The 26,590-nt window shown below is 44.6% G+C and overlaps 3 protein-coding genes across 8 annotated transcripts in view; 2 read left to right on the top strand and 1 right to left on the bottom strand.

Annotated features, from left to right (window-relative positions):
- ARL3 (ADP ribosylation factor like GTPase 3) overlaps positions 1–5,286 on the bottom strand; it is a 29,627-nt gene extending 24,341 nt beyond the window's left edge. Inside the window, exon 1 of the mRNA XM_016154518.2 lies at positions 5,158–5,286. Coding sequence (XP_016010004.1) covers positions 5,158–5,160 — 3 coding nt within the window. The 5' untranslated portion in view covers positions 5,161–5,286. The remainder of the gene's footprint in view (positions 1–5,157) is intronic.
- Positions 5,287–6,229: 943 nt separating this feature from the next.
- On the top strand, positions 6,230–21,407 carry SFXN2 (sideroflexin 2). Of its 5 annotated transcripts, none has more exons than XM_036222599.1 (12): positions 6,231–6,359; positions 12,390–12,572; positions 12,752–12,922; positions 13,855–13,953; positions 14,762–14,837; positions 15,134–15,219; positions 15,558–15,682; positions 16,929–16,995; positions 17,395–17,444; positions 17,758–17,807; positions 19,357–19,404; positions 20,192–21,407. In XM_036222599.1, the coding sequence occupies exons 1-12, from the start codon at positions 6,301–6,303 to the stop codon at positions 20,279–20,281; spliced, it is 1,104 nt and encodes a 367-aa protein (XP_036078492.1). In that variant the 5' UTR covers positions 6,231–6,300; the 3' UTR covers positions 20,282–21,407. The 5 variants fall into 5 exon arrangements, 4 of the variants coding, with proteins under 4 accessions (XP_036078492.1, XP_036078491.1, XP_036078493.1 ...); XM_016154510.2 differs by lacking the exon at positions 15,558–15,682 and adding an exon at positions 16,501–16,561 and having other exon boundaries at positions 6,233–6,359; XM_036222598.1 differs by lacking the exon at positions 17,758–17,807.
- Positions 21,408–24,576: 3,169 nt separating this feature from the next.
- Positions 24,577–26,590, top strand: part of WBP1L (WW domain binding protein 1 like) — a 57,440-nt gene continuing 55,426 nt past the window's right edge. Inside the window, exon 1 of one of the 2 annotated variants that reach the window (XM_016154505.2) lies at positions 24,577–24,794. In XM_016154505.2, the coding sequence (XP_016009991.2) occupies positions 24,705–24,794 (90 nt within the window). In that variant the 5' untranslated portion in view covers positions 24,577–24,704. The remainder of the gene's footprint in view (positions 24,795–26,590) is intronic. The other variant, XM_036222184.1, reaches the window with a different exon arrangement.

A 26,590-nucleotide genomic window follows, 5' to 3' on the forward strand; every position in this document is an offset into this window, starting at 1 on the left:
TGGCATTTACTAGATAGATAATAGAGAATAGTTGTTGAATTAAACAGAATTACCCACCCAAGTTAATGCAAGATTTAAAGGTTCTATAGAAAGAAATACAAAAAAAAAAAAAAAAAGAAAGTTGTATAAAATAGTATCTGAGCTCTCTGTTTAAGATTTCATTTCGGTTCACATTTAAGACTTCATCGTTCAAAATATCTGATACATCAGAGAAGTTAGGAAATTATAAAAGTCACTCATTAAGCAAAAAACATCAAAATCTAACCGAAAAAATTTTAGACTAGTAATCTAATATTTGTTTCTTGTTTTTACAGTTATTTTTTTATGGACAGAAGTAAAACATGTTGGTTTTTACCTAAGAGCATAAGAAAACTCATAAGATAGTTACTTGTTCTGTCTTGCAGCTGACTTTTTTGTTCCAGTGAGGCATGGTAACAACAAGAATGGAAGAATCCCAGAGGTTAAAGGGCATATAATCTAATCTCCCAGCCCAAGCAGAAATTCCTTCAAACTGAGTCTCAGAATTATTTTAAATGATCATATTTTCATCTGCATCACATCGTGCAATAATTCAAACCAGTGTGTTCACTAAGATCAAATAATAATTCTGTGAAATAATTCTCAACAATTGAGTCTTTAGACAATAACATGCAAATATGCATAATTAATAAGAATTCCTTTTTTCCCCAGAGGCTCTTTGTTTATCACTTAGAGTATTGTATTTGCACTGACTTGTTAATGACAACATTAATGTCTCTATGCCTCAAATTTTCCCAGCAATAAAATGGAAAGCTTGGTTTAAGTCAGAAAGACAAATTCTATACCAAAAGATTTGGGGAAGAGAGGCTGAATAGACGTGAAACAAACAAAAAAAAAGGAAGGTCTTTTTTTTTTTTTTTTTTTTTGAGGCAAAACATTTATTTTGTTTTCATCTTATCTGGCCTTGAATACTTTGACACCATTCTTTTTAAAAACTATATTTATGAGACGTCTCCCTGGCTTCTGTTAGCTACATTGCAATCACTCATTTATAATACCACCTTTCAGAACAGTTAAAATTAGAATTCTGAGATCCTCAGGGGACTGGTGATATAAAAAGGCTAAGAATAAGGAAAACACATTGTACTAATACCGAGTTCTTGATTAGGTGTCCTCATTACCTTTCCAATAAAATTCTAAAACAACTAGAATTTATCACATTAGTATATTAAATGACAGGTACAGTCTTCTCATGCATTATCTACTTAGATAAAAATCATGAAAGGTCTGTTTTCTATAAAATATTTTCAAAGTTCAAAATGAATGTTTTAGGGTTTTCCTCATGTGTCTCTTCTGAAAAATCAGTAACTAAAAACACTGCATTCTGTAGTTTGAGATTTTTTACATTGTTATCATATCTGAAGTTGGATAATTAAAAGAAAAACATAATTTCTATTCATTTTAAAGAGAGAGCTGTAAAACACAGACAAGAAGGAAACTATTCTAACTATAGCTAAACTTCATTAATCTCGTGGTATAAAAAAACAATACTTCTACATTTCTAATGAATAACTTTCCTCTTCAAGAAACAATGACCTCAGATGCTTCCCCTTTAAGTGAAATTACAGAGAAATGGAAAGTCCAGCTAAAATTTTCTTCCAGCAAAATAATAAATGGTATCTCAAGTATGGTCTAGGTGAGACAAATGCAAATACAATACAGCGTCATATTAACCCTACTACTGAGGACAGGGGATCACAGGATTATCAGGGTTTGCTAAATAGGGAAGAGGATATTTATAGATATTAGGGTTCTGCCTGAAAGGTACAAAGTAAGCTGATTTAAGAGGCTGGAGGAAAGAGAGCAGAATAAGTCCATTCTATGCTTCTATCTATATGTGCCATACTATATATTAAATGTCAAGTGCAGGGAGGCGACATTAGAAGTTAATTTTATTATGGAGCTGAATTTTGCAGTGTAAATATAAGAAAATGGATTTTTAAAGTGTGTTTTTGCTCAAAATATCTATTCATTTATTCATTCATCATTAAATACCTATAATGTGCCAAATACAATAGAGAGCAAAACAGATATGATCTCTATGTAGGATTTTTACTCCTATGACTTTAAATAAAGGCAATATAAGAAAAAGAACTTCAGATGGTATGTTATCGGCATGTGTTATTTGCGCCCTGGTGGATAGAAGTGGTCTGACTCAGCTATAAAACATTTAAATAAACTTTTCTACAAGCAAATCATAAATAGATATGCTATGGACTACAGACATTTTATCTGCCTCGAAATCAGCTTAAATTCAGCTACTGGCAGAGGCATGGCGCAGTGACCTAAAATGAAACAAATCAGGTCATTCAAAGAGACTAGTATGGTGGAGGGGGAAATAGGAATGTGGTGGTATATATATATATGTAGCTGTGAGGAGCAGCTAAAATTTAAATATTAAAACCAGTAATCCTACTGTCAAGTACATGCACTCCCCATAACTAGCTTAAATGGAACTGACATCAATTTATTTTTAACTTTTTAAACTATCTCAAAAAAAAAAAAGTGCTGCCCAGTGAGATCTTATTACTTTCCAGGAACTACCATTGCTTTGATAGGGAGAACCTCGCCCAAACTTTGTCTTCTTTCTCCTCACCTTTCTACTAAATAAACACAATGTTTCATGAGGTACAAAATATGGGCATATCCTCAGAAAAAGTGGGTTCCCATTTCACCAGAGTCTTAATGAAAAGAATGCTGCAGGCTTTAGAATTTCATAGACTTGTATTCGGCTTCCCTATATGTGTAACTCCAGGCACAGTTAGACCTGGAAAATGGGAACAATACTTATGTCGCAAGAAAAATACGATAAAGATTAAATAAGTTAATGTCTGTAAAGCATGGTGCATAGTAGAAAGTCAAAAGTAGTTGTGTTTATTATATTTTTACTCTTCACTGACCATTTTCTGACCAGTAAACATTATCTGGGGAACAATCTTCAAATGTTGAACATGCTTGATAACTAATCTAGGTTCATATTGTAGGAAGTACTCCATAAGGGATTCCTGAATGAAGGAGTCATCTATTAAATAACAATGATTAGTTATGCATTAAAATTACTTTCATCTTAGTATTTCACCAAGGACTTAGTATCCTAAGCCAGGGGTAAAATAGCTGATCCTAAATGTTCAGACAAATCAAGGGGTTTTGTTGCAGTACTCAAAAAAAAAAAAAAAATTATGTATTAGTCATAGCTGAGACTTACTGTTCAGTTGTACAGTTACCATGGGTGCTCATGGGATACCAGATGTGACACACTTAATCTAATACCACCGGCCATTTAAATTTCATGTTCCACTTTCGGTTCTAAGAATAGCTCACACTTTTGAAGATAGAAAAAAGTGTATTTTGGAAACCAGATAAAGAATCCAGAATAATTCGTCCTAATTTCTTGTTGTTCATTTTAGAGAAAAAAAAAATCTGTCTTGATATAACAGTTACATATAACAGTGTTTGTATACACTGTCAATTTGTTGTATACAATGTCAATCTGCACCTGGAAACATGAGCAGTGCTTAATTTATGTGGCTCTTAATTACAAATTAAACAATCATAAAATTATATAGTCCACTTAAGTGATAAACTGGGAAAAGTTAGGTTACTCTTATGCATTTCTCATCTATGATGACATCTCATCTCTGTTGGTGTGGCATAACTTTTTCATTTCAATTGTAGTTATTTTCTGTGTAAATATTTATGTTTATGCTCATTTGTTGAGAAAAACTTAGCCTTTAAATGGACAGCTCATGCATAAACGCTTAATAAAAAGAAAACATGTAAAAATCTGTTTAGCCCCAGGTTAAAAAAACTGCAATGTAGCAAGTGTGAAATGTGATTGGCAACTTCGGATCAAATAATTCTACTTCTTTAGCAATCTGACTATGTAAAATCAATTGAGATTTTTTTTCTATCAAAATTTACTCATTGGATAATCTGACCAAAGGTACACATATTTTTTCCCTCATAGACATCTAGCTTTTTCCTACTTCATAAATCAATAGAAGTGGCTCAACGTTTTTAAAAGTCAGAAAGGGGCTGAGTACTGGGTAGGGAAGTAACTGTAAGCTTGTGCTGACTCCTTACAATTGTGAAGCTAATCAACCTGCTCTAAACGCCTCAAAAATCAATTTTTCTTTCCTTGCTTTAAAACTACTCAATTCCATTTTAACACTCCAACTAATTTCACAGAAATCAACAGGGATCAGAGAGGATTAACAGTCAAATCTGTCATACATCATAATTTACAGTTGAGAAAACTTAAATTAGGTTTCACAAAGAAAAGGCTTGTCCCAGATTGATGACCACTCTCCAGTTTTAATTTCCCATTCTTTTCAGTTTGGAGATCCTAAACTGAGATTGCTTCCAGGGTGGTCATACGGAAAAGGTTGCAACAGGTGCTAACGGAAATACCAGGGACCGGGCAGCAAATCTGCCTCCATTAACATGGATTAAGTATTCAGCAGAAGATTGGGTCATCGCCAACAACTAGACCCTGCAGAACCCTCAGGAAATAAATTACTCGGGAATGCAGAAGCACTTCCTTCACGCAGACCCCACGGTGGCGTAAAATCCACCAGGCATCTCTTCCAAGAGGCATCTCTTTTGTGTCTTGGGACAAACACCTCCCCTAGAGAGGAAGGGCCTTGGGTACCACCAAAGCGACCTCAAACGCAGGAGCGCTGGCCCTGCTCCCCACTTCTGGCCGGACCCCGGCGGATCCCACTTTCCTGTGGCGTGTAAAGGCCGATTCCCTGGAAAGATCTTAAGCCTGCGTGCAGAGGCTGCTCTCAGCAGCTCCTCGGATCCGCCCTCATCCTAGTCTCTAGAGTAATGATGGAGGCCCGGCTCCGAAAGGGTACAGTAACGCACCCTACCAGCCCCTTGCCCTGGCTTCAGACTCGTTGCAAGCCCCGCCTTCCTCCCCAGGCCCAGGTCTCCCTCCAGGGCCCACACTTTCCCGGCTCCCTGCCGCCCCTCGAAACCAATCTCGGACCCACAAGGCGGGCTGAAGGCCATCCCATTCCCTCCTTGGCTTTAAGCGCTGTGCCCCGCCCTTGGCCTGGGGACGGAAGGGGGGCGACCGACCCGTTCCGGAGGGGCCCAGGCCCCTACACTCACCATCCTCCCGCCGAGTCCCTCCTCCTCCTCCTCCTCCTCCTGCCTCCCCCGTTACCAGGGGCAACTACTGCGGCACCGCCCCCGACGTCCCTCGCACGCACAGCGGAGGATCAAAGCAACAGGACGGGGCGGGGTCCTGCTCCGCTTTCTCAAAGTGCGCAAGCGCGCCAAGGTGCCCGCCCACTGCGCGGGCGGGCTCCTAGGGAGGCTGGAGGTGGTGGCTGGCCTGTGGAGACCTGGGAATGGTGAAAACGAGACCACGTGGTCGGCATGGGCCGCCCGGCCAGTGCTCGGTAGGCAAGGCGGCGGGGAGGGGGCAGGCGGGGAGAAGGCGGCGGGCGGGGGGAGGAGGAAGCAGGGGGAAGGGGGAGGCGGGGCGAGGAGGGAGGCGTGGCGAGGAGGGAGGCGGGGCGATGGGAGGTTCACGGGCCAAGGTCCACTGCGCACCCAGACTCGTCTTCCAATGCAAGCTGCATCTGGCGACGTTTGTCTCAGTGCATTCCTCCCGGGACCAGGTAAGTGGTCTTAGGAAGAGGCTGCCCGCCACATCTGCTTCTAGTCCTTACGTCTAGCGGGCTGGCTTCCATCTGCTGAACCCACGTGGCAAGAGGAGCGGCCTGGGGCTGCCCGTGGACTTGAATGATCATTAACTATTTATATATTCAACTAAAGTATTTTTTAAAACTGCTACCTGTATGCTTGCTTCAGATCCTTGGAGAGAAAACTCATCTAAGAACCTTGACTAAGGAGGTGCAAAATGAATGGTTCAGTTAGAGCATAACTCCTACAATCAGCCCATCTCTAGCCTGTTGGTTCTTTTGTGAGAAAGGCGAGGCACACTTCCCTTTCCTAGTTGTTGCCTTGGAGTCGCGTGAGTATACGTAAGCATGTACTTAGTCCTGCTTGTTTAATTATTATTCTCATTCTCCAACTTGTCCTAGGCAGCCTTGATACCAACCCTCGCCATCCCAGTAGTCTTTGTGTCTGCCCTAAGTCTTTGGTTGCTTTCATTCTCCTGTGATGTGAGTACCAGCAATAATATTTTGTTTCTCTCTCTACCTGGGTATATAGTTTGGGTCCTTCCCCTCCCTTGCAAGAGGATATCCCAGAGGAAGTGTGGAAGTCTGTTCTCTGAGCTCTGACATGTTTGCTAGGGAAAATCAGATCTCTCTGATAAGAAGAGCATTGCTTCAGGAGACATAGTAGGTTATTTCGTTTTTCTTCCTTTCTCCCTCCCACCCCATCCCCTCTCTCTTTCTCTCAAGTAACCTGTAGTGGATAGTGAACCTATCTAGATGACCCTAAACTTTGTGACCTTGGGAAAGTAAGGCCCTGGCTATTGTCAGATCAAACGGAGGGCTATGTTTGCTGCAGATGTTCACTATCGCGGCTTAATTGATGTGAATCTTTCTAGGCATTAGTTTCCTCTACTATAAACTGAGATCTTGGATTCCTATTGTCCTTTAGGATGAGCTGTGGCATTCTCTAATCCTAGAAGGAAAGGGAGTTATTGTTCAATCATTCTTTGCTCTCCATATCCCTACCTGTTTCCAGTAGTGGAACCATATTCTTTTATTGGTGGGGCCACCTTGGACGTGATAGTGGCCTTTTTGGTAGTACTAGATGTGGCTTATGTGGGATGAAGGAGAGTAACTAAAATAATATATAGAGACCAGATAGGATGCAGTATAGGCAGAGCAGGCAATTTCCACTTCATGAAAGAAAGCCTGCTCTTTTATAACCAAGGAAGGTTCTGAGTTTGATTTAAAAGAAATGATATCCTTGATGCCAGGAGAACCCAAAGATAAGTTGGAATGCATTTCAGGCAGGCAGTAAGTGTCTTTAGAGGGCAGATGGGAGATACAGCATGAACCTTACAGTCTGTTAGGGAAGGCAGACTTTACACAAATAACTGTAAATAACAAGAAAGTGACAATTACAAAAGCCCAGCATGTTGCCAGGGATGACAGGATGCTATGGAGTATGGAATTTAAGGGCTGAATTGGCCAAAGGGGTCACGGAATTGTGGGGCAGTGATGTGGAGGGAGATGTTCCAGACATAGAATTTAGATTTTTTTTGTTGTTGTCTTTTACATAAGACAGGGAGTTGGATGTTTCTATTCTGACCTCGGTAATGAAGGCAAGATTCTTGCATAATTTAGCAAATGATTATTACGCCTTTAGGGTAGGAGAGCTTCCATTTGGAAAGGCAGAGGACTTTCCAATGTTGGGTAGGCGGGGAGCAAGATGGCCAAGAATTAAGTGTGTGTGTGTGTGTGTGTGTGTGTGTGTGCGCGCGCGCGCGCGTATTGAAGGAGAGCCGTAGTATTTTGCTCTGCTGGGCTGTTACCAAGGGATACAAACATGGAGCTCTGTAAACCAAGGCAGCATGTGATCTGGTGGCCAGGCCAACAGTTTAGAGGTTCCTTTGGAGTCAGGGGAGATGAAATCTTTCTCCTCTCCTGCTCCTGGTTCATGCTTGCAGGTGGCCAAGTCCCTGGAGGGCAGAGCCCGGAGCTTTCTCATGGCCTCTGTGGTGCTCAAGCTGTGCCTACAGACTTGTAATTTCCTTTTTTTTCTTTTTACAGTGTTTATTATTATTTTTTTAATTTTTATTTTTCAATTAGAGTTGACAGTCAATGTAATTTTCTATGTATGGAAAATCCCTAGTTATGGTGAGTCTTCCAAGAAAAAAGACAAATGATCTAGTATTAGAAAGTATAAGTTAAATCCAAAAAATTATTCCTAAAAAAAAAAAAAAAGATGAGTACAAAAAAAAAATAAAGAGGTGTTATTTAGTGAAGAGGGGAAGAAATAGCATTCTGGACAGGAAATGACATTTGCAAAGGACCTGGGACAAGTGTCAACCTATTACATTTAAGAAAGTCCCATGGCACTTGAAATTCAACATGTGAAAAGTCAAACTCACTGTTTCTTCCTTTAAAGCCTATTTTCCTATATTCTGTGTCTCAGCACGTTATTGCCCATGTCAGAAACCCAAGCTATCCCTTTAGAAATCTGTGATGTGCCAGTTTGGCTAGGCCAAACAGAACTTCCCAGAACCCTGTCTCTGGTATGTTTACAGCGGGCTACAAGGGACAAGCAGCCATTTTGAATCATTCACACACCTTCTGCCAGTTAGTCCATCAAACACTAAGGGTTGTAGTGAAGGGACTTGTAAATGTAAGTAAAGTCTCTAATGGGTTAGCTTTGAGTTAATGTAAAGGGAAATTATCCTTCACGAGTAGCCTGACTTGGTCAGATGGAATCTCTTTAAAAGAGGACCAGGCCCCCACTGTGGTTAGAGACTCCAGTCACAGCTGGACCTGCATGGCCCTCCTTTCCCCCAGGACTGGCCCTTCCTGTCTGCCTGCCCTGCTGGACTCAGGGCACTTACATAACTGTTACATAAGCCAATTAGCTAATTCCTTGTACAAAATCAGTTTTTTATCAATATCATATATATATGTGTGTGTGTGTGTGTGTATGTAAAGGATAAATATATGCATATATACACACAGAGATATATATACACACATACATATACACATACAACATACACACACACACACATACATACATGCACATAAATATATATATTTCCTACCTATTCTGCTTCTCTGGTTGAGCCCTGACTGATAGAATATTCCTCCTGTACCCAATCACTTAGTGAATCCTCAGATTCTGCTGCTTTAAAAGGTTCTGTCCTTTTGGGCTCTCTCTGTGTTCGGTGTGTCTGGGTTCATTTGAGACCCACCTCTTGCCTGGATTATTGGGGTTCCCTTCCAGCTGGTCTCTCTGCCTCTTGTGATCCATTATCATATGATTGCCCAGATTGTTCTTTCTAAACTACACAAATGATCTTGCCACTCTTAAAATCTTTTAATGGCATCCTGAAATTTTCAGTTAAAAGTTCAAAAGCCTTAGCTTTTTGTATGACTCCATTTTCTCTCCTCTCAGCATATTGGTTATACTTTTGAAAACTTATATACCAGTTGCCCTAGAGTTTGCCATATACATTTACAACTAATTCAAGTCCACTGTCAGATAATGCTATACCACTTCACTGATAGTATAAGTAAGTACTTTACAACAGTATTCCCAGTTCCTCTCATTCTTTATATTGTTGCTGTCATTCATTTTACTCATCCACAGATATAACCACTGAATACATTGTTGCTATTATTATTTTGAATAAACTGTTATCTGTTAACTGTTAACAATTAGAGTAAGAAAAATAATGATTTTATCTTACCTTCATTTAATCCTTTTTCAGACTCTTTATGTAGGTCAGAGTTCATGATCTATATTTCTTTTTCTCCGAAGAACTTCTTTTGATATCTTTCAAGTCATGCCTCTTGGTGATAAATTCCTTCAGGTTTTGTTTGAGAAAGTCTTTATTTCTTCATCTTTTTTTTAAAGGATCATTTTGCTGGATGTAGAATTCTAGTTTGATGGGGTTTTTTTCCTTTCAACACTTTAAATATTTCACTCTGCTCTTGCTTGTGTAGTTTCTGAAGAGAAGTCCGATGTAATTTTTTATCTTTGCTGTCCTTTAAGTAGGTGTTTTTTACCCCCCTCTGGCTTCTTTCTGGATTTTCTTTGTCTTGATTTTCTGCAGCTTGAATCTACACTTATGCCTAGGTGTAGATTTTTTGGCATTTATTGTGCTTGGTGTTCTCTGAGCCTCTTGGATCTGTGGTTTGGTATCTGTCATTAATTTTGGAAAATACTCAGTAATTCTTCAAATATTTCTTCTTTTCTCTCTACTCCTCCTGGCATTCCCATTACATATATGATACACCTTTTGTAATCATCCCAAAGTTCTTGGCTATTCTATTCTGCTTTTTATTTCTCTTGTCTCTTTTCAGTTTGGAAATTTTCTATCAACACATATTCAAGCACACTAATTCTTTCCTCAGGCATGTCCAGTCTACCGATGAGCCCATCGAAGGCACTCTTCTTCATTTCTGTTACAATATTTTTTATTTCTAACATTTCTTTTTGATCCTTTCTTAGAGTTTTTATCTCCCTGCTTACATTATCCATTTGTTCTTGCATGTTGTCCACCTTCCCTTTAGCATCCTTAGCATATTAATTATAGTTATTTGAAGTTCTCAGTTTATTAATTCCAAAATCTCTATCATCTGGTTCTGATACTTGCTCTGTCTTTACAAACTTAAAGTCAGGTATGATATATATGAGGTTTTATGTTTATTTGGCAAGGAGCTAGGCTGTGTTTCCTATCTGCTGCATCTGTAGTTGGCAAAAGCTAAAATTTCCTCTGGTATCTTTGTTTTTGTTTCCCATTCTATCTTTGGGTTTCTAGAAATTTCTTCTTAAATAAGGTCTGAGACTTGCATTTCGATAGTCCTATGATCAGGTCTCAGTCTTTGAGTAAGCTTGCACCTCTGGACCGTCACAAGTGCTTCTCAGTTTCCCCTCACTCCCTTCAGATAGGACAGGAAGGCTAGAAGGGGCTGGAGTTGAGCATTTCCCTTCCCCCAAGTCAATTAGGTTCCAGTAAAAGTTTCCTTTGCGGGCAGGCCTTGTTAAGGACAGAGGGTTCTGGGTATACTTCAAAAGGGCTACTTTTTCCCATCTCTCTGTCAGAAGCAACAGAGGATTCTTTTCTGATCTTCACCTAAAGAACCTAGTAGACTCCAGGAGGTAAAACTCACAAAACAGTGGTGCCTACCTACCTCACCTACCCTCACTCAAAATTCAGTCTCCATTTGTCCACACTGGGCTCCCAGCAATTTGTCAATAACAATTTAAATTTTCCATGGTACTTGCCGCGGAGGGCTTCTGCTCCCGATAAGCTCTAATTCTCTGTACCTATCTACCTGTCTCTCCAGATTTGGAGGTGGTGGTTTCCCCTCAATTCTCTGATGAGTTTTGGAAGAGTTGTTGATTTGAAGTCTGTTCAGCTTTTTTCTTATTTTGAAGACAGGAGTGACAATGTCCAAGCTCCTTCCATGTTGGACCTGCTTTAGCTTTTCGAGTCATGGATTCCAGAACCCCATTATAGACGAGAGTTCTGAAGTAAATCAGGCTGAATTAAAATCCCGGCTCTGCCACCGGCTAATGCTCGTGTGACTTGGTGTAAAGTTCCTTATCTGCGCCTTGGTTTTCTCATCCATAAAATGGGATTACATTAAAGATTATCTTACAGGGTTATGGTGAAGATGGATTCAGAACATGCACGTCAGGCACTAAACAAAGTGTCTAGCGTAGACCAGCTCGGTAGTGTGACCTGTTACCATCATCCGCACATGCGCCGTGTGCTCGCGGTGCTGGCTCCTCTTTACGCCTGGGATACTGCTCTTCTACCTCACTTGTACACATGCTGCAAAACATCGTTTATTTCTTGTACTTACGAAGTGTGTTCAGAATCCCTCATCCATTTTAGATAAGGTGATCATGTCACTTATCATCCAAATTGGGAGACTTCTGAGAGTAAGGGGAGCGCTGTGATAATGACCCCAGGCGAACAGTCCCAGGCAAACTGGGAGATACGGTCGTCTCAGTTCCAGACGCCTCGTCTCTGGCTTTCCACTGCTCCCGGTGTCCGTCAGCAGCATTGTTCCCACTGCCGTCCTTGTCGATCTCCTTGCGTGTTTATCTTCTGTTCTGAAACTCGTTGAGGGCAGGTGTGGTACCTCGCACATAGCCGTGGACCGGGATCTCTCACAGGGCTGGCGTGCGCCACAAACACAGACACCAAAATGGCGAAGGCATCGTGTCATGGTCGTGATCCTTTCTGCCGTCAGTGTGACCCCATGCCTTCTGCCTCCCTCAGATAAATCTCTTCTGTCTGCCAGCGCCTCACTCACAGTCCTCTCCTGGGAAGTCCCCTTTGATTACTAGGTTCCCCCGGTACCCCACCCCCCGCCTCTTCCTATATTATTGTTGCCGTAAATATTATATACTATTCCACCGGTAGGGTCTTGTTCCCCACACAGACTCATCTCCTCAAGGACAGGCACTGTGTTGTCCCTTTTTCAGTCTCCCCGAAAGCATGATCAAGCACAAGGCTGGCCACCAGTAGGCACTCAGGAAACACGTGTTGGTACCCAGTTGCTCAATTTGGTGACCGTTGACTGAGGCCTTCCTAAACGGGGTTTGATGAGGCCAATTAATGGTGAAAGCAGGCAGTCTGTCACAGTGGGAAGTGCTCAGGGCAGGCTTTGATTTGGGCGACGGTCCTCATTTTCCCTGTATTCCTTAAGTCCACAGTTGTGTGCGAACGAGATGGAGGCTGACCTGTCTCACTTTAACATCGATGCTCCCCGTTGGGACCAGCGCACCTTCTTGGGGCGGGTGAAGCACTTTTTCAATATCACAGACCCCCGCACTGTCCTGGTACCAGAGTGGGAGCTGGACTGGGCCAAGGCAATGGTGGAGAAGAGCAGGTGAGCGGTTATGGGAGGGGGCTGGAAGCCCCGGGGCAGCATTGGTGGGTCCCTTAGAGAGGAGATGCAAACTAAAGAGGAGGAAATAGGCAGAGGTCTCAGGAAGGAGGAAGAAAGGAGAGAAGGATGACTCAGGGTTGGGGGGCAGGGAGGTAACTCTGCCTGTTGTCCTGTGGCAGGATGGGGATTGTGCCCCCAGCTACCCAAGTGGAGCAGCTGCTGTATGCCAAGAAGCTCTATGACTCGGCCTTCCACCCTGACACTGGGGAGAAGATGAACATCATTGGACGGATGTCCTTTCAGGTCCCTGGTGGTATGATCATCACGGGCTTCATGCTCCAGTTCTACAGGTGGGACCCAGGAGCAAGGAAGTGGGGGGCGTAGCTGCTTGGATCTGCTAGTCAGGGAGCCATATTGCGATCATAATAATGGCCATCTTATTGATCCCTTACCAGATACCAGCCACCATGCTAAATTCTTTCCATGTATTGCCTCATTTAATATCCTTGACAATCCTACAGAGAGTACTGTTATCATCTCCATTTTATATATAAGGAAGTGAGGTTCTAGATAGGTTATATAATTTGCCCAAGTTCACACAGCCAAAGTATATGGGTGCCTGGATTTTAACCGATGCAGTCCTTTTTAGAACTCTCAACAAATAAGCTATTCTATTTCTTTCTTTAATAAATGCTTCTTTAACAATGAATTAAATATATTTTTGTAATGTAATATCTCAGTAAAAAATTAGGAAAACCCTTTCAGCCCAGTTGGGAGAGAATAAACTTTGTAGCTGCTAGATGTAGGACTCCTCTCCCTTCCCCTCTTCCTTCTTTCCTCTTCCCGCCCTCATGCATTCATTTGTCTAGTTATTGAGTCAAACCTTGGGGCAGGTGTTGAGAATATAAAGACTTTAGTCCCTCTCTCAAGGAGCTTCTAGTTTTGTTGAAGTGACCAAGAAGTAAACAGTTACAGCCCAGTTTGCTAAGTAGTAGGTTGAGGTGAGAATATGGGGTTGTGGGACCAGGGGACATGGAATGACTGTGCCTCAGGAAGGGCAGGGCAAGGGTCAGGCAGGTTCCAAGGAGGACATGACCTTTCAACAGAGCAGGATTTAACCACATATGGAACGGAGTGTATGTGTGTGCATGCATGCGTGTGTATTCCAGGCAGAGGGGTGAGCCTGTGCAAAAGCCCAGGGAAACAGCAGGTAATGTGGTTTGCTGATGTACACCAAGCCCACCCTTCTATCCTCTCCTCACCGGGCCTCCCTTGCTGGTAGGACGATGCCGGCGGTCGTCTTCTGGCAGTGGGTGAACCAGTCCTTCAATGCCTTGGTCAACTACACCAACAGGAATGCAGCTTCTCCCACGTCAATCAGGTAGGAGACCTGAACCCCGGACTGTCCATGTGGGTCTGGAGCAGGTGGCTATCTTTTTGTCTCTGAGGGAACAGCCCTTCTAAAAGGTTCCTGGGTGGTCAGTCCTCCCTGGGTAGCGCTTGCCCTGGGCTTGTAACCAAGTCTCCCTTTTCTGGGTTTGGAAGTATTTTCTTAGGCTGACTAGAGAGCATCTTCTTTCTAGACCAATTCAAAATGTATTAATTCTATAGACTTTTTTCCTACACTCATTGTAGAAATAGTTCTTGAGTGTGTCTTATGTGCCAGGCATGGTTCTAGGTGCTGGGGATATATTTGCGTAAGATGTGTGGTCCCTCTTCTTGCAGAGTTTAAGGTCTTTTAAGGAAATGATCGCAATAATCTCAGATTGTGATTGCTGCCATTAAGGAAATAAACAGGTGACAAGATGGAGAACAGCAGAGAGGTGTCTATGTAAATAGGCTGGTCAGGGAGGTCCTTCTGTACAGCTGACATTTCAGCTGAGTTCTGGAAAAAAAACAAAAAACAAAAAACAAAACAAAAAAAAACCCAGGGAAGGATTCCCCAGGTGGGGAGCAGGAATGTGCAGAGGTTCTGAAGTGGAAAAAGCTGGGCATGTTTAAAATACTGAAAGGAGGCCCAGGGGGCTAGAGCATCGTGAGTTTGGAGAGGTCACAAGATGACGCTGGTGACAGATTACATGAGCTTCTCAGACATGAGCCTCATTTCCAGAATTTCTCACTCAGGCCATGGGTCATTAGGGCTGAGCTATCAGGACTCTCTACTCCCAAGCGTCTCTCTCCTCCACTAGGCAGATGGCCCTTTCCTACATCACAGCCACAACCACTGCAGTGGCCACTGCTGTGGGCATGAACATGTTAACAAAGGTACTGTCTGGGCTGCTGTGGGCTGGGTGGCCACAAGGGGGCAGCAAAGTCTTAGCGAAAACTAGGCATTTCCCCAGTCTAGGTGAGCTGGGTATGACCAGAGCCCAACCAAGTCATGGGTGGGAAATACATAGGGGCCGTCCCCACGTTGGTCTTTTCTGGCTTTTGAGGGAGTTTGGGTTCCCAGGTGGGTGTCGATGTGTGGCAGTAACGAGATATGATTTCTTTCCTTAAGCCCCTCTACGCCCATCTTGCAGGGAGCCTGAATAACTCCCGTTGTTCCCTTACCACAACAGAGAGCTCCGCCCCTGGTGAGCCGCTGGGTGCCTTTTGCTGCCGTGGCTGCTGCTAACTGTGTCAACATCCCAATGATGAGACAGCAGTGAGTACAGGGGTCCCTTTTCCTACCTACAAGCCATGAGGTCAGCAGGGAAACCAAGGCAAAAAACCAAGGCAGTGGGTGACTGCTTCGGGCTGAGGTGGGTGTGGGGAAGTCGGCCGGGCTGTACCTCTGTAGGGTCTCTGAGGGTTGGCTACTCCAGCATTGTTGGCCACACGAGGGGCGGGTAACTCATTTTAATCTATAATGAGTGTTGTGGGAGTCATTTTTTGGGTGGCGTGGAATGGAGGGTGATTGGGTGGACCTGTGGGGTTTTATACTAGATCAAGTCCTTTCAACTGCAACTGTATTTAAGTTATGAACTCTGCCTACTTCCAAAGCCCCGGGAATGGCTTACAGAATAAAATGTATCAGAGCGAGGTGTCCAAAGATAGAACAGAAGCAAGAAACTTTGAAAGAACCCAGAGGAGTAGGCACCCCGGCTTTAAGCTTTGCAACAAGAAAGGTAAAAGGAAAAACCCATTGTGTCTCACATTCTTATTACTTAACAGAAGAAAGCATAGACATTCCTCTGTTACAAGATTCGATGATGTAATACATGCAAAGCCCTCAAAATTGTATCTGGAATGTAACAAATGCAACATAAGTGTTAGCTGTTATTGCTACTGTTGTCATCCTCACCATCATCATCACTAATATCTACAAGCCACATTTTCTTGGGACTACTAGTAAATGGAAATTTATCACCCTTGCAGAAAGAGCACACTACCAGAATAGTTGTGCATACACATTGCTCCTCTCCTCTTTCCCTCCGCCATCCATTTCCTCCTTCCCAACAATTGAATGTGTCCCAGCCATCTACCTGGTCTTGGGCTGAGTGCTGTCAAGAACTGGCCTGAGTATAATAGCCAAAGCAACTACTGTTTATGGTGTGGTCACTCTGTGTCAGGCACTGGACTAAGAAAGCACGTTGCAGGCATTATCCTGTTTAATCCTCACCAAATCCTATGAAGTGGGTGCCATGATTATCCCCATGTTGCAGATGAGGAAAACTGAGTCTTTAGAGGACTCGAGAGGAGACACATACTCTGTAGTTTCAGGATTCAACCTAGGCGGTCTGGGTGTGTAGGGCTAGCTCTCTTAGCTACCGTCCTAGGTCACTTCTGAGATAGCCCTCATTGGAGCGCAGAAGGATGATCACAGGGCCACGCTGCAGGAGGTGGCTTCCTAGAACTCGAGAGCCCTTGGTCCCCAGGTGTGACACGTCACTGGCAGGCTTCTAGCACTCTTTTCCCAAGTCCAGCAACTCCTGTCTCTGTTTAGGGAACTCATCCATGGCATCTGCGTGAAAGACGTGAACCAAAATGAAATTGGTCATTCCAGGGTGAGCAGAGGCGTCCCTCTGGGTGGGAGCAGGGAATTCCTTCTCATGCTCCATCCTGTCCATAGTGGTGAGGAGGCCTAGGCTCCATTATAGGATACCCCTGATTCCATTCTCATTCCCATTGATTTTTTTCTACCTTTCCCTGATTAGGACATTTCTCATGTCCTTTCTCCATCATTTCTGGTTCTGAAGCCATAAAACTCTGTCAGGGTGGGAGAGGTCTGGTGAGGTCACTCAGCCTCTGGCAGGTTCCATCCCTTCCTCTTTAGCAGCTCAGACTTGGCAATGACCCTGACCCAGCCCTCTGGTGCAGCCCATGGATACAGGATAAGGTCATTTCTGACAATTTACTCTTTTCTGCCCTCAGAGAGCTGCAGCCATCGGCATCACCCAAGTGGTTATTTCTCGGATCACCATGGCAGCCCCTGGCATGAGTAAGATGGAGAAGTCTTCCCATCCTGGGGGTGCCTGAGTGGAGGCCTCAGCCACACTCAGCTTTTGGGTGGGAGGTGGGACCCCAGCCTCCACAGCCATGTTTCTTCAGCTGGTTTGCTTGAGTGCTGAAAAGCCATGCAAGAACCATGCTGTAGTTCCTAAAATATCAGTTAATCAGAGATTTGGAGGAGAAAGTTCTTTTCAGTCAACAAATTTTTCTTAAGTACTTTCAACATGCTAAACACAGTGCAGGGTGTGGGCAGACCGTAGTAGAGGAAATAACCCCCCTGGAACTTCTGGGGAGAGAGGAGGAATCATTTAGTCCCTGATCTGACTCAGGGAAGGGGTTTTCGGGAGAATCTTATAGGTCTTCCTAGCTTCTTGCTGGTCTCTTTCAGTCTTGCTGCCGGTCATCATGGAAAGGCTGGAGAAGCTGCATTTCATGAAGGTGAGTGGTGTTCCCTTTCACCTCTTCCCTGCCTGGAGTCCCCCAACCACACGCAGGAGCTCCTGATCACCTTCCCTCTAGCTGCCAGCCTTCATCTCACCCACGAAGGGCCCATGCCTTGGCTGTGCACTTATAGACACCACAGCCGGTTGCTCAGTCTTGTCTGTGAAGAGCAAGTAGAGCCCCTTATCTCCTTCAGAGCAAGCAGTGCATACCTGTGGGTGTCTAGCTGGCTGATCAGTGGCAGGGCAGGCGTGGGGTTCACCTTAAGATATATAAGTCCCATGTGGGTCTGTCTTTTGTTTTTATGCAGAAGGTCAAGGTCCTGCACGCGCCATTGCAGGTTACGCTGTGTGGGTGCTTGTGAGTAATGTATTTTCTTGGTTTGGGTTCTCCGGTGGCTGAGGCACCCAAGATCTGTCTTCCTGTTTCACCCCTGTTGGACTCCTTTACCTGACTTCCAAGGTACCCAGGCTCAGAACACCTGTGGCCCATCTGGAGAGCTCTCACTCCATCTTTTTGGAGGGCGCCGGGCTGGCTAGTCTTCATGCACACAACCGCATGGGAAGCAGAGTGCTTGGGTGCCCTCCTGTCCCAAGATCTCCCCTGTGACTTCAGGCCTTGAGAAGAGACAATGACGATGAGACAATCTTACCACAAAAAAGAAATGATAATTATTTGACACGATAGAGGTGTCATTGCAATATATAAATATATCAAATCCACACGTACATCTTAAACTTGTACAGTGTTATAAGTCAATCATGTTTCAATAAAACAAGTAGATAGATAAATAGATAAAATAAATGAAGAGACAAAAATGATGAGGCAGCCTGGGATTGTCAAGTGTCCCAGCCTGGCCCCGGAGGACAACACCCATGTCATGGCAGCATCTCAGGTACCTGCCATTGGCTGGACATGTCCTACTCTTAATTGTGTTTCACAAGGCTACAAGGCTAATAATGACAGTGACAACAACTATCATTTACTGAAAGTGCCCTCTGTGCCAATGCTTCACATCTATAATTTCACTTGATAACCTCAGCCCTGGAGGTATCTATACTGTCATCACCTCCTTCTACAAAAAAAGAAACCGAGGCTTAGAGAGATGAAGAAACTTGCCCCAGGGTACATAGCTGGTGATTGCTGGAGCCGCGATTGGTCCTCGGCAGTCTAATATGCTATGCTCTCTTCTGCTGATTGAGTTACCACTGAATGAGCGGTTACCAGGGACTGTGTGCTGTACATGTGTTATCTCATCGGGTCTTCACAGTGACCGTGCAAAATAAACACTCTTGTCCTCCCTCTGCTGCCTCAGAGAGAATGTGCCCCAGACTGCTTGTTTAGTAAGTGGCAAAGCTGGGATATGAACCCAGGTCCGTTAGGCTCCTGGAGGACATGGTCCTGGACCCACATCTGAGAACTTGTTAGAAATAAAGACTCTCAAGCCCTTCCCCAGACCTGCTGGATCAGGGCTGCATCTTTACAAGCCCCTGGAGCTGTCAGTACACACATCGAAGTTTGCAAAACCCCGCCCTTTACTGTTCTCTGACAGCCAGCTGTTCACAGAATGGAGGAGCAGGACCTTAGGGTTCACACCCCTTGCTGCTTTCCCTACACATCAGCGGGTGCCTGTGGTCCTTAGGCCTGCTGCTTGCACTCCTCAGGGACATCATTGTCTTCTTCATCCTCTTGAATGACAGGGGTGGATGGGGGGTTGAGGGGACTGATTTTATCCTGTGCCGGAATGAGTGTCCTCGCACAGGGAGGCTGGAGAAGGGGTGGAGAGAGTGCTGTGGGAAGCAGGCCAGGTGAAGGGACATCTCTGGCCTCTGCGAGGGGCTCAGGGATGGGGTGTGGGAGGGCCCATGGGGAGATGCCCCCTAACACGTTGGTTTCTCCTTCCTTTCAGCCTCATCTTCATGGTGCCGGTGGCATGTGGGCTCTTCCCGCAGAAATGGTATCAGCTGTTCATGCCTTACTTTGTTTGGCCAGATGTCCTGTCCCTGCCCTCCCTGACCTGCTTGCTGTCCTGAAGGAGCGGAGGAGGGGCAGGATTTGTCCAGGGACAAGTGCCCATCAGCCTTAACTCCGGGCCTCTTAAGCCCATATGAATGGAAACCAGGCACATTCTAAGGGGCAGAGGGGTGAATTGCTCCCTCCCAGTGGAGCAGGAACTGCCTTGCAGAGAAGGTGGGGGAAACAACGAGAGACTGTCCCTGCTGGGTGGTTCTTAGATACATCTCTCTTGGCTGGGCTTTGAGACTGAACAAGGGGACAGGTACTGATTTGGGCTCATGTTTGCCAGATGACTTGGACCTCTCCACTTGCATGTCATGGAAGGGGAGGTGGGGAGAGAAGGGAGGAAGGGAAGGGGAAGAGAAGCGTCAGACTTGGGTGGGGAGAAGGACTAGCTCCAGGAGGCCAGGCGTAGCTGGGACGTATACTGAGAAGATGCCAGTCTCCCCTTAGTAGTCAACTCAGCAGTCTTCTGCTGGACATTCCCTGTGTTCTGAGAACTTTGCTTGTAATCTTGTAGAGAAGATGGAAGTTTAGTGCCGAGAGAACCAAATCAGGCCTGAATAGAGGTAAAAGCAACATATTGTGGTGTGCAGAGGCCATTACTAATTCTGAGGGAGAAATTGGGAAGGGTTTCTTCGAGGTGGCATTCGAGCTGGGCTTTATCTACGAGAAATTCGCTGCTGCTACCCAGGTGGCAGGCTCATAACTGCCTTCTCTCTTCTCAGCGAATTGCCAGTCTCCTATCTGGAACCAGAGCTCCAAGACACCATCAAGGCCAAGTACGGAGAACTTGTACCTTACGTCTACTTCAATAAGGGTCTCTAAATGCCCTACCCCAGCAAGGACCGGTCTATACCCATATTCACCAGGCTTCCCCTTACCTGCTGTGTAGCCCTGTGCCCTCGTTCCTCTTTGCCAACAGGGCCGGAAGGCCAGGGTGGGTCTGCGTGTGGTGGTGGTGCGAGGGCGCCTCCTGCTTCTTAACCCAGGCCCTTGGTTTATCGGGCTCCAGGGGATGAAAGTGAACCAGGGGAGAAAGACCAAGTCTTCTGTCGGCTCCCTGCTTAACTCCCATCCCCTGGAGACCAGGAGCCGAGTCCCCTACAGAGAGAAGTTGGTGGGACATGAGGGTGACACTCAAGCAAAACATTTGGGAAAATCAGGAAATCTTTAGCTTCCGGTGCTAGCCAGGATTGAGGAAGAGCTCCTGGGACAAAAAAGCATCTACCCTTCTTTCCTCTTCCCTTCCTCATCTCTCAAGCTATGGAACCTTTATCCATGCAGTTCTAGCCAACTCAGGAACAGGGAGGGCCTCGTCGGCGTCACCTTGGGGCTTGTCTCCACTCTTCCTCGTCCTCCTCCTCAGTGCCCCAGTTGGAAAGGGTCTTTGGGAGTACTGCTAACCTTGAGTTTATCAGGCACCCAGGAGTTCTTTGTGCCAAAAAAAGTCATTGTGTGATTCAGCAGAGTTCCACAGCGCTTCAGGCCCTGTCCAGTGACACTAACTTTGATATCCTGCTGTGAGACCGTGTCCAATTTCACTTCTGTGTGTTTAAAAGATAATTCCACTAACTGTGAGTAAAAAGGATGTATGTAAACCTTAACTGCACTTCTTAACGGGTATAATTTCCTGGCTACCTCCCTTCCTCAGCCCATTGGGTTAAACACCAAAGAAAGACTAGTGTGTACTAACCAGGAAAAGGAAGTTTTATTTGGACTCCTCTAAGAAGAAATCAACCAGGACCAAAAAGCCTTAAAGGACACACAACAAAGCAGAGCCACTGCCCTTCCCAACTTGGCTGCTGTAGGTGATTTCTCAAGCTCTCTGGGGAACTGGTGTGGGCTTACCTGTGGTGGATGTCTGTATGAGTTTTGCCAAGTAGAATTTACTGACTATGTAAAGGATATCGCTGTGAATTGAATAAATTTCTTGAAATAGCACAACAAGCTGCAGACTGAGTTAATAACGCCTGGATGAAAAGCAGGTTCTGCCCTTACTTTGTCCTTGGCATGGAAAAGGATATAACTCTTAAGAGGAACCTGCCTGTCTGAAGCTGGGCGGCCATTTTGCTTATTACTGAGGAAAAATCCACCTGTCTTTGCCAGACGCTGCAGAAGTCTCTTAGAATGGGAGCTGTGTTGCCTCAAAGCAGGAGCTGGCAAACCATGGCTCAAGTGCCCAAATCTGTCTGCTACCTGTTTTTATGAGCCTGGAAAACAAGAATGGTTTTTATATTTTTAAAGGGTTGTAAAATAAAAACACTATGTGACAGAGACCCAACGTATGTGGTCTACAAAGCCTAAAATATTCTCTGACCCTTAACGCAAAGTTTCCCCTGGAGAAATCGTTCTTAAAAATGTGCATCAGGATCACCTGGAAGGCTTGTTAAAACAGATTGGAGGGCCCCATCCCCAGAATGTCCAATTATGTAGGTCTGAGGTAGAGCTTAAGAATTTGCATTTAAGGTAATTTTCCAGTGATGGCGATTCTGTTGCTCTGAGGACCACACTCTAAGGACCTCTGCTCTAAAGAGAGGGTCTCCCTGAGGTCAAAGAACTGACTGTAATTTGATTTTCCCCCCTATTTTTTAAAAATTAATATATAGTTTGTATAACAGATTTATCTTTTTAAAGTGTACATACAATTTGTGATTTTTAGTATACTCACAAAGTTGTGCGACCATCATCACTGTTTAATTCCAGGACATTCTAATTACCTCCAAAGGAAACTATACGCAGTAGCAGTCACTCCCCTTATGTCCCCGCCCCAGCCACTGCCCCTCATAACCCCTAATCCACTTTTTGTCTCTCTAGATTTTCCTATTCCGGACATTTCATGTAAATGGAATCACACAGAATGTGACCTGTGTCTGGCTTCTTTCACTTAGCATAATGTTTTCAAAGTTTGTTCATGCTGTACCGTGTGCAATTTGATTTTAGTTGGTGTCTGAACAGAAAGGTCTGTATCTGTGAGCTAGCTTTCTAGGATAGGAGATCTGGCTTCAGCTTTGCCCATTTCCAAAGGCAAATAGGAAAAACCTCACCAGAGCTGAGAAGCAGTTCCATACTGATGTTCTTTCAAGATTCAAACTTTCCCTTTCCTTCCCAGCTCCTTAAGCCTCCTGGCATTTTTCTTGTCTTCATAGACAATTACTCTTGGAAAAGTTTGGAGTACGTAGTGGCTATAGTTCTGAGGCACTTTAAAAAGTGTTCACTAAAACTACATCTCAACTCCATTTTGTAAGGACTCTGCTTTCTTTGTGGTGGCTCCTGTGGGATGTGGAAAGATTAGGGCAACTAAAATGCCTTGGTGTGGCAGTGCTAATGTAGCCTAGACTGCAGGGTTTAGTGTCTGTCCTGTCCAATAGCTCAGTTTGAGCTTTCAGGTAAAAGGAGAAAGGGAAGTTGGGATAAAATCCTCTGTGCTTGCCAAATTGACACACTAAAGTTTCCTAATGAAGATACCTAGTCTTTATATGGAAGAAATATAATTCCTTAAGGCCAGGGTTGAGACTCTGTTCTGTGAAAATAATTGGGCCCTTGCTTAGTACTCAATCTTTTCTCCTCCCCTAGGAAGCTTGATTGTGGGGTGAATTTCTAATAAACTTGGCATTGGCAAGAACACTTGTCACATTTTGCATCACTCAGGGAAGCAGGATCAAGAGAGAGGTAGAACTATGGGAATTCTTATTGCTGGGGCAAAACCAACTTTTTCACCCTCACTTGCCTTCTGCTTTGCCACTATGCCAAAAACAAACTTTTTGTAGACTCAATGGGACAAGTTGAGTGAGACTGTTTAATTCTTCGGCAGGTTTTTGAGAGGAAATTGGCAACTATGGGCAGCTGGGTTCTCTGCCATTGGTCTTCATTTGTTCATTTATTTTACCAAACATTGATTAAGGTCATGATTGGGTTCTGACTGGGTATAGGATGTTGTAGTGATTTCTTAAAAAATGAGTAAGACCTGGTATGTCATACAAAAAGCTGCAGATTTAGTAGGAGAGGTCAGCCAGGCAGATATAGATTACACTGTGAGAAGAGTGTTATGTGAATCCAGAAGAAACAAGGTGGTGTGAACTAGGAGTTTATAAACATGGAACTGTATGTGCAATATGTAAATGAAGTTAGGTGTACTATATAGCACAGCACACTAAGGATCTCTTAAGTGTTTAGTGTGAGCAAAATGTGTGGGAGAATGTGTGGGTGGCAGAGAGTGAGATAAAAAATGCAGGGACCAAGACACAGGACTATATTGAGAAATGTGGATTATATAGCCTGTAGGTTGTTTAAGTATTTTAAGAAGAAAAGTCATGGGACATTGATTTTTTTTTTCTTTTTTTGGTAGTAGAGCACCCTTGCTGTGGTGTGTGAAAAGAATTCAAGAGAGAAGAACTGCAACTGGCAGGGCAGCAGGGAGACCATTTGTATTTAGCCAAAAGATAAGAACATGGATTGAAGAAATGGGAGTGACTTCAGAGTTATTTCAAAGGTACAGTCAGTAGCATTGTGTCCCTGAAACTTGGGGTGACAAAGCACTGTGCCTCGGGTAAAGGTACTATTTAATTGGGAATTTAAATTGACTTAAGCTACTGATAACGACAGTGGGAGACCAGGAGAAGTAGTGAGGCTGTTTCAAGACATAAGACATAAAAAGATTTTAGATTGCAGTCGTTTTCTTCCTTAGGAGCGCCGCGTTACCCTCTTAAAAACAAAACAAAACAAAAACCCCACCAACTTATTTGGCAACAGCCTCTAGAAACACTATACCCTTTCTCTTTTTGCTGAACTGCGGAAATATTACTTCCGCCACACTCAAGATGGCTGCATCCAAAGTGACATTTAATACACGCGTTCTAGGTGGCCCCACCCCCAATTGGAGGCACTTCCGCCACTCTCTAGGGGTAGGATGTATTTACACCGCCTCGCAGCGCTCAAGACAGCCCAGCTTCCTCCTACTTTTCATTGGCTGGATCCATCAAGTCATCTGTTGTCTCGGGGACGGGACTTCTATTTGATCGACAGCTATTTTGATCAATGGATGAAGGGCAGAGGCCAATGAAACTCTGGAACTGGAGAACCTGGGAGGGTATTTAGGCAGGGGCGGGGTGGAGCAGAGCCGGAAGCGGGAGGGGAGAGTGAAACAGGAAAAGAAGGAAAGAAGGAAGAAGAGGGAAGAGGAGGAGAGGGAGGAGGAGGGAGGTGGCGGCGCCGTGGCGGAGGAGCAGGAGCAGGAGGGGGATGGAGAGGAGAAGGCTCCTGGGTGGCATGGCGCTCCTGCTCCTCCAGGCGCTGCCCAGCCCCCTGTTAGCCAGGGCTGAACCCCCGCAGGTAAGGGGGAGAGGGCGTCCGCGCCAGGCTGGGGCCTGGGGGTCGTCGAGGCCTGGCTGGAGAGGGGGCTGGAGATGGCGTCGCCGCCTGGCTGAAGGAAGCTGAAGGAGTGTTGTTGCCAAGAGTCTAGGGATCCCAAGAGGAACATCCATGCGTGGAGTGGATAGGCTCTAAGGGGGCGTCGATGTTTAGCTAAGGGACACCTGTTTTGATGTTAGGGAGGTGGCAAATGGATAGTGCCAGACGAGTGAGGGGGCTTTGGGATGGCAGTTAGGTCAGGTGGGCAGGGATGACCATGACTGGATAGTGGTGCCAACCTGGGGCAGTGGGGGTTCTTTTGTGTCCCCGGGTGGAGCAAGTCTAGGTATCGATGCCGCGTGCACGTCTGTGCGGGTTAGGGTACGTGGACTATTGTGCTAGCCTGAGAGGGAGGAGGGGCTGAGAGGATATTTATTTCAGGCTGGACAGGAAAAAAATCTGAGAGCACCATTTTTAATGGTGTTGGAGTTACATGGTTGGAGGCAAGTCTGTTGGAAGGCATGTGGGATGAAGTAGACCGGGACCCCTCAGGAGAAGGGTCCATTTGAGCTCTAATAAGCTCTTACTGCCAGGCTGGCTGGCCTGGGAGAGCCAGTCACTGATGCTGATCTGGGCCAGCTCAAGGCTTTTGAGCAAAGGGTGATGCTGATGCCAGTACAGGCAGCAAATGGAGCACCCCAGCTCTTGCTGGGTGGCTTGCTTTTATCCAGGCAAGAAGCTGGCTTGTGCTGATTCCAGCTCTTGCTGGCATTTCGAAACCCTAATAGGAGCGTTACTCCTGGTGCCAAGTTGGGTGGGGTGCAGTAGGGGGAATCGCCCCTCCTTCCCTTGCATTTGGCCAGGCCCATTCTATTTTCTTCACTTTCTGTTCACTTCCCTGTCTTTTCAGAAACACACACACACACACACACACCCCCCCCCCCCCCCCGCAGGATGGCAGAGACTGTACAAGCTTAGTGCTTGAACTTTTTGTGATCAAGAGTAGAAGCAAAGTGCCAACAAAAATACTTATCTTTTCCCTAGGAGTTTTTGGGGTGCCTTTTCATGTACTATATGCATCTTCGTTTTGCCCATTAGTATCCTCTATTTTAAAAATTAATTTTTTAAATTACATGACATTCACATAGCAAACTATTTAAAACCATTTAACCATTTTAAAGAGAACAATTCATTGGTGTTTAGTACATTCACAATGTTATGCAATCACCACCTCTATCTAGTTCCAAAACATTTTCATCACCTGGAAAAGAAACCCCCTACCCATTAAGCAGTTCTTCCCTGTTCTCCCCTCCCCCAGCCACCGGCAACCACCAGTCTGCTTTCAGTGTCTAGAGATTTACCTATTCAGGATATTTCATAGAAATGGAATCCTACAATATGTGATCTTTTGTTTCTGGCTTCTTTCACTTAGCATAATGTTTTTGAGGTTCACTGTGGCATGGACCAGTGCTTTGTTCCTTTCTATGGATGAACAGTTTTCCATTGTATGGCTATACCATAACTTGTCTGTTGAAGTATCCGTGCCTCCTCTCGAATATATGTATGTATATTAGAAATAACGTGAGAAAGGAATGGAGCTTATTTTCTGGCCTGTGTATTTCATTTTCTAGGTCCGGACCTTTCAGTTTCAGGTTTAGTTGGGGTTCTTTATTTTCCCAGTTAAAATCATAAACTGACAGGAGAAATAAATTTTCTTTGTTAGAAAAGTTATAACCCTTAGGACTGGTAAAGTTAAAAATTACAGATGCCAATAGAAC

Source organism: Rousettus aegyptiacus, unplaced genomic scaffold (genome assembly GCF_014176215.1).
Source record: "Rousettus aegyptiacus isolate mRouAeg1 unplaced genomic scaffold, mRouAeg1.p scaffold_m13_p_6, whole genome shotgun sequence".
In the NCBI taxonomy this organism is placed as follows: domain Eukaryota; kingdom Metazoa; phylum Chordata; class Mammalia; order Chiroptera; family Pteropodidae; genus Rousettus; species Rousettus aegyptiacus.

Coding starts and splice junctions, on each gene's coding strand:
- SFXN2 (XM_036222598.1), top strand. CDS start 6,301: ATGTTTGCTAGGGAAAATCAGATCTCTCTGATAAGAAGAGCATTGCTT. Junction 15,220..15,557: donor ATCCCAATGATGAGACAGCA/GTGAGTACAGGG, acceptor CTACTTCCAAAG/CCCCGGGAATGGCTTACAGA. Junction 17,445..19,356: donor AGAAGCTGCATTTCATGAAG/GTGAGTGGTGTT, acceptor CCTTCCTTTCAG/CCTCATCTTCATGGTGCCGG.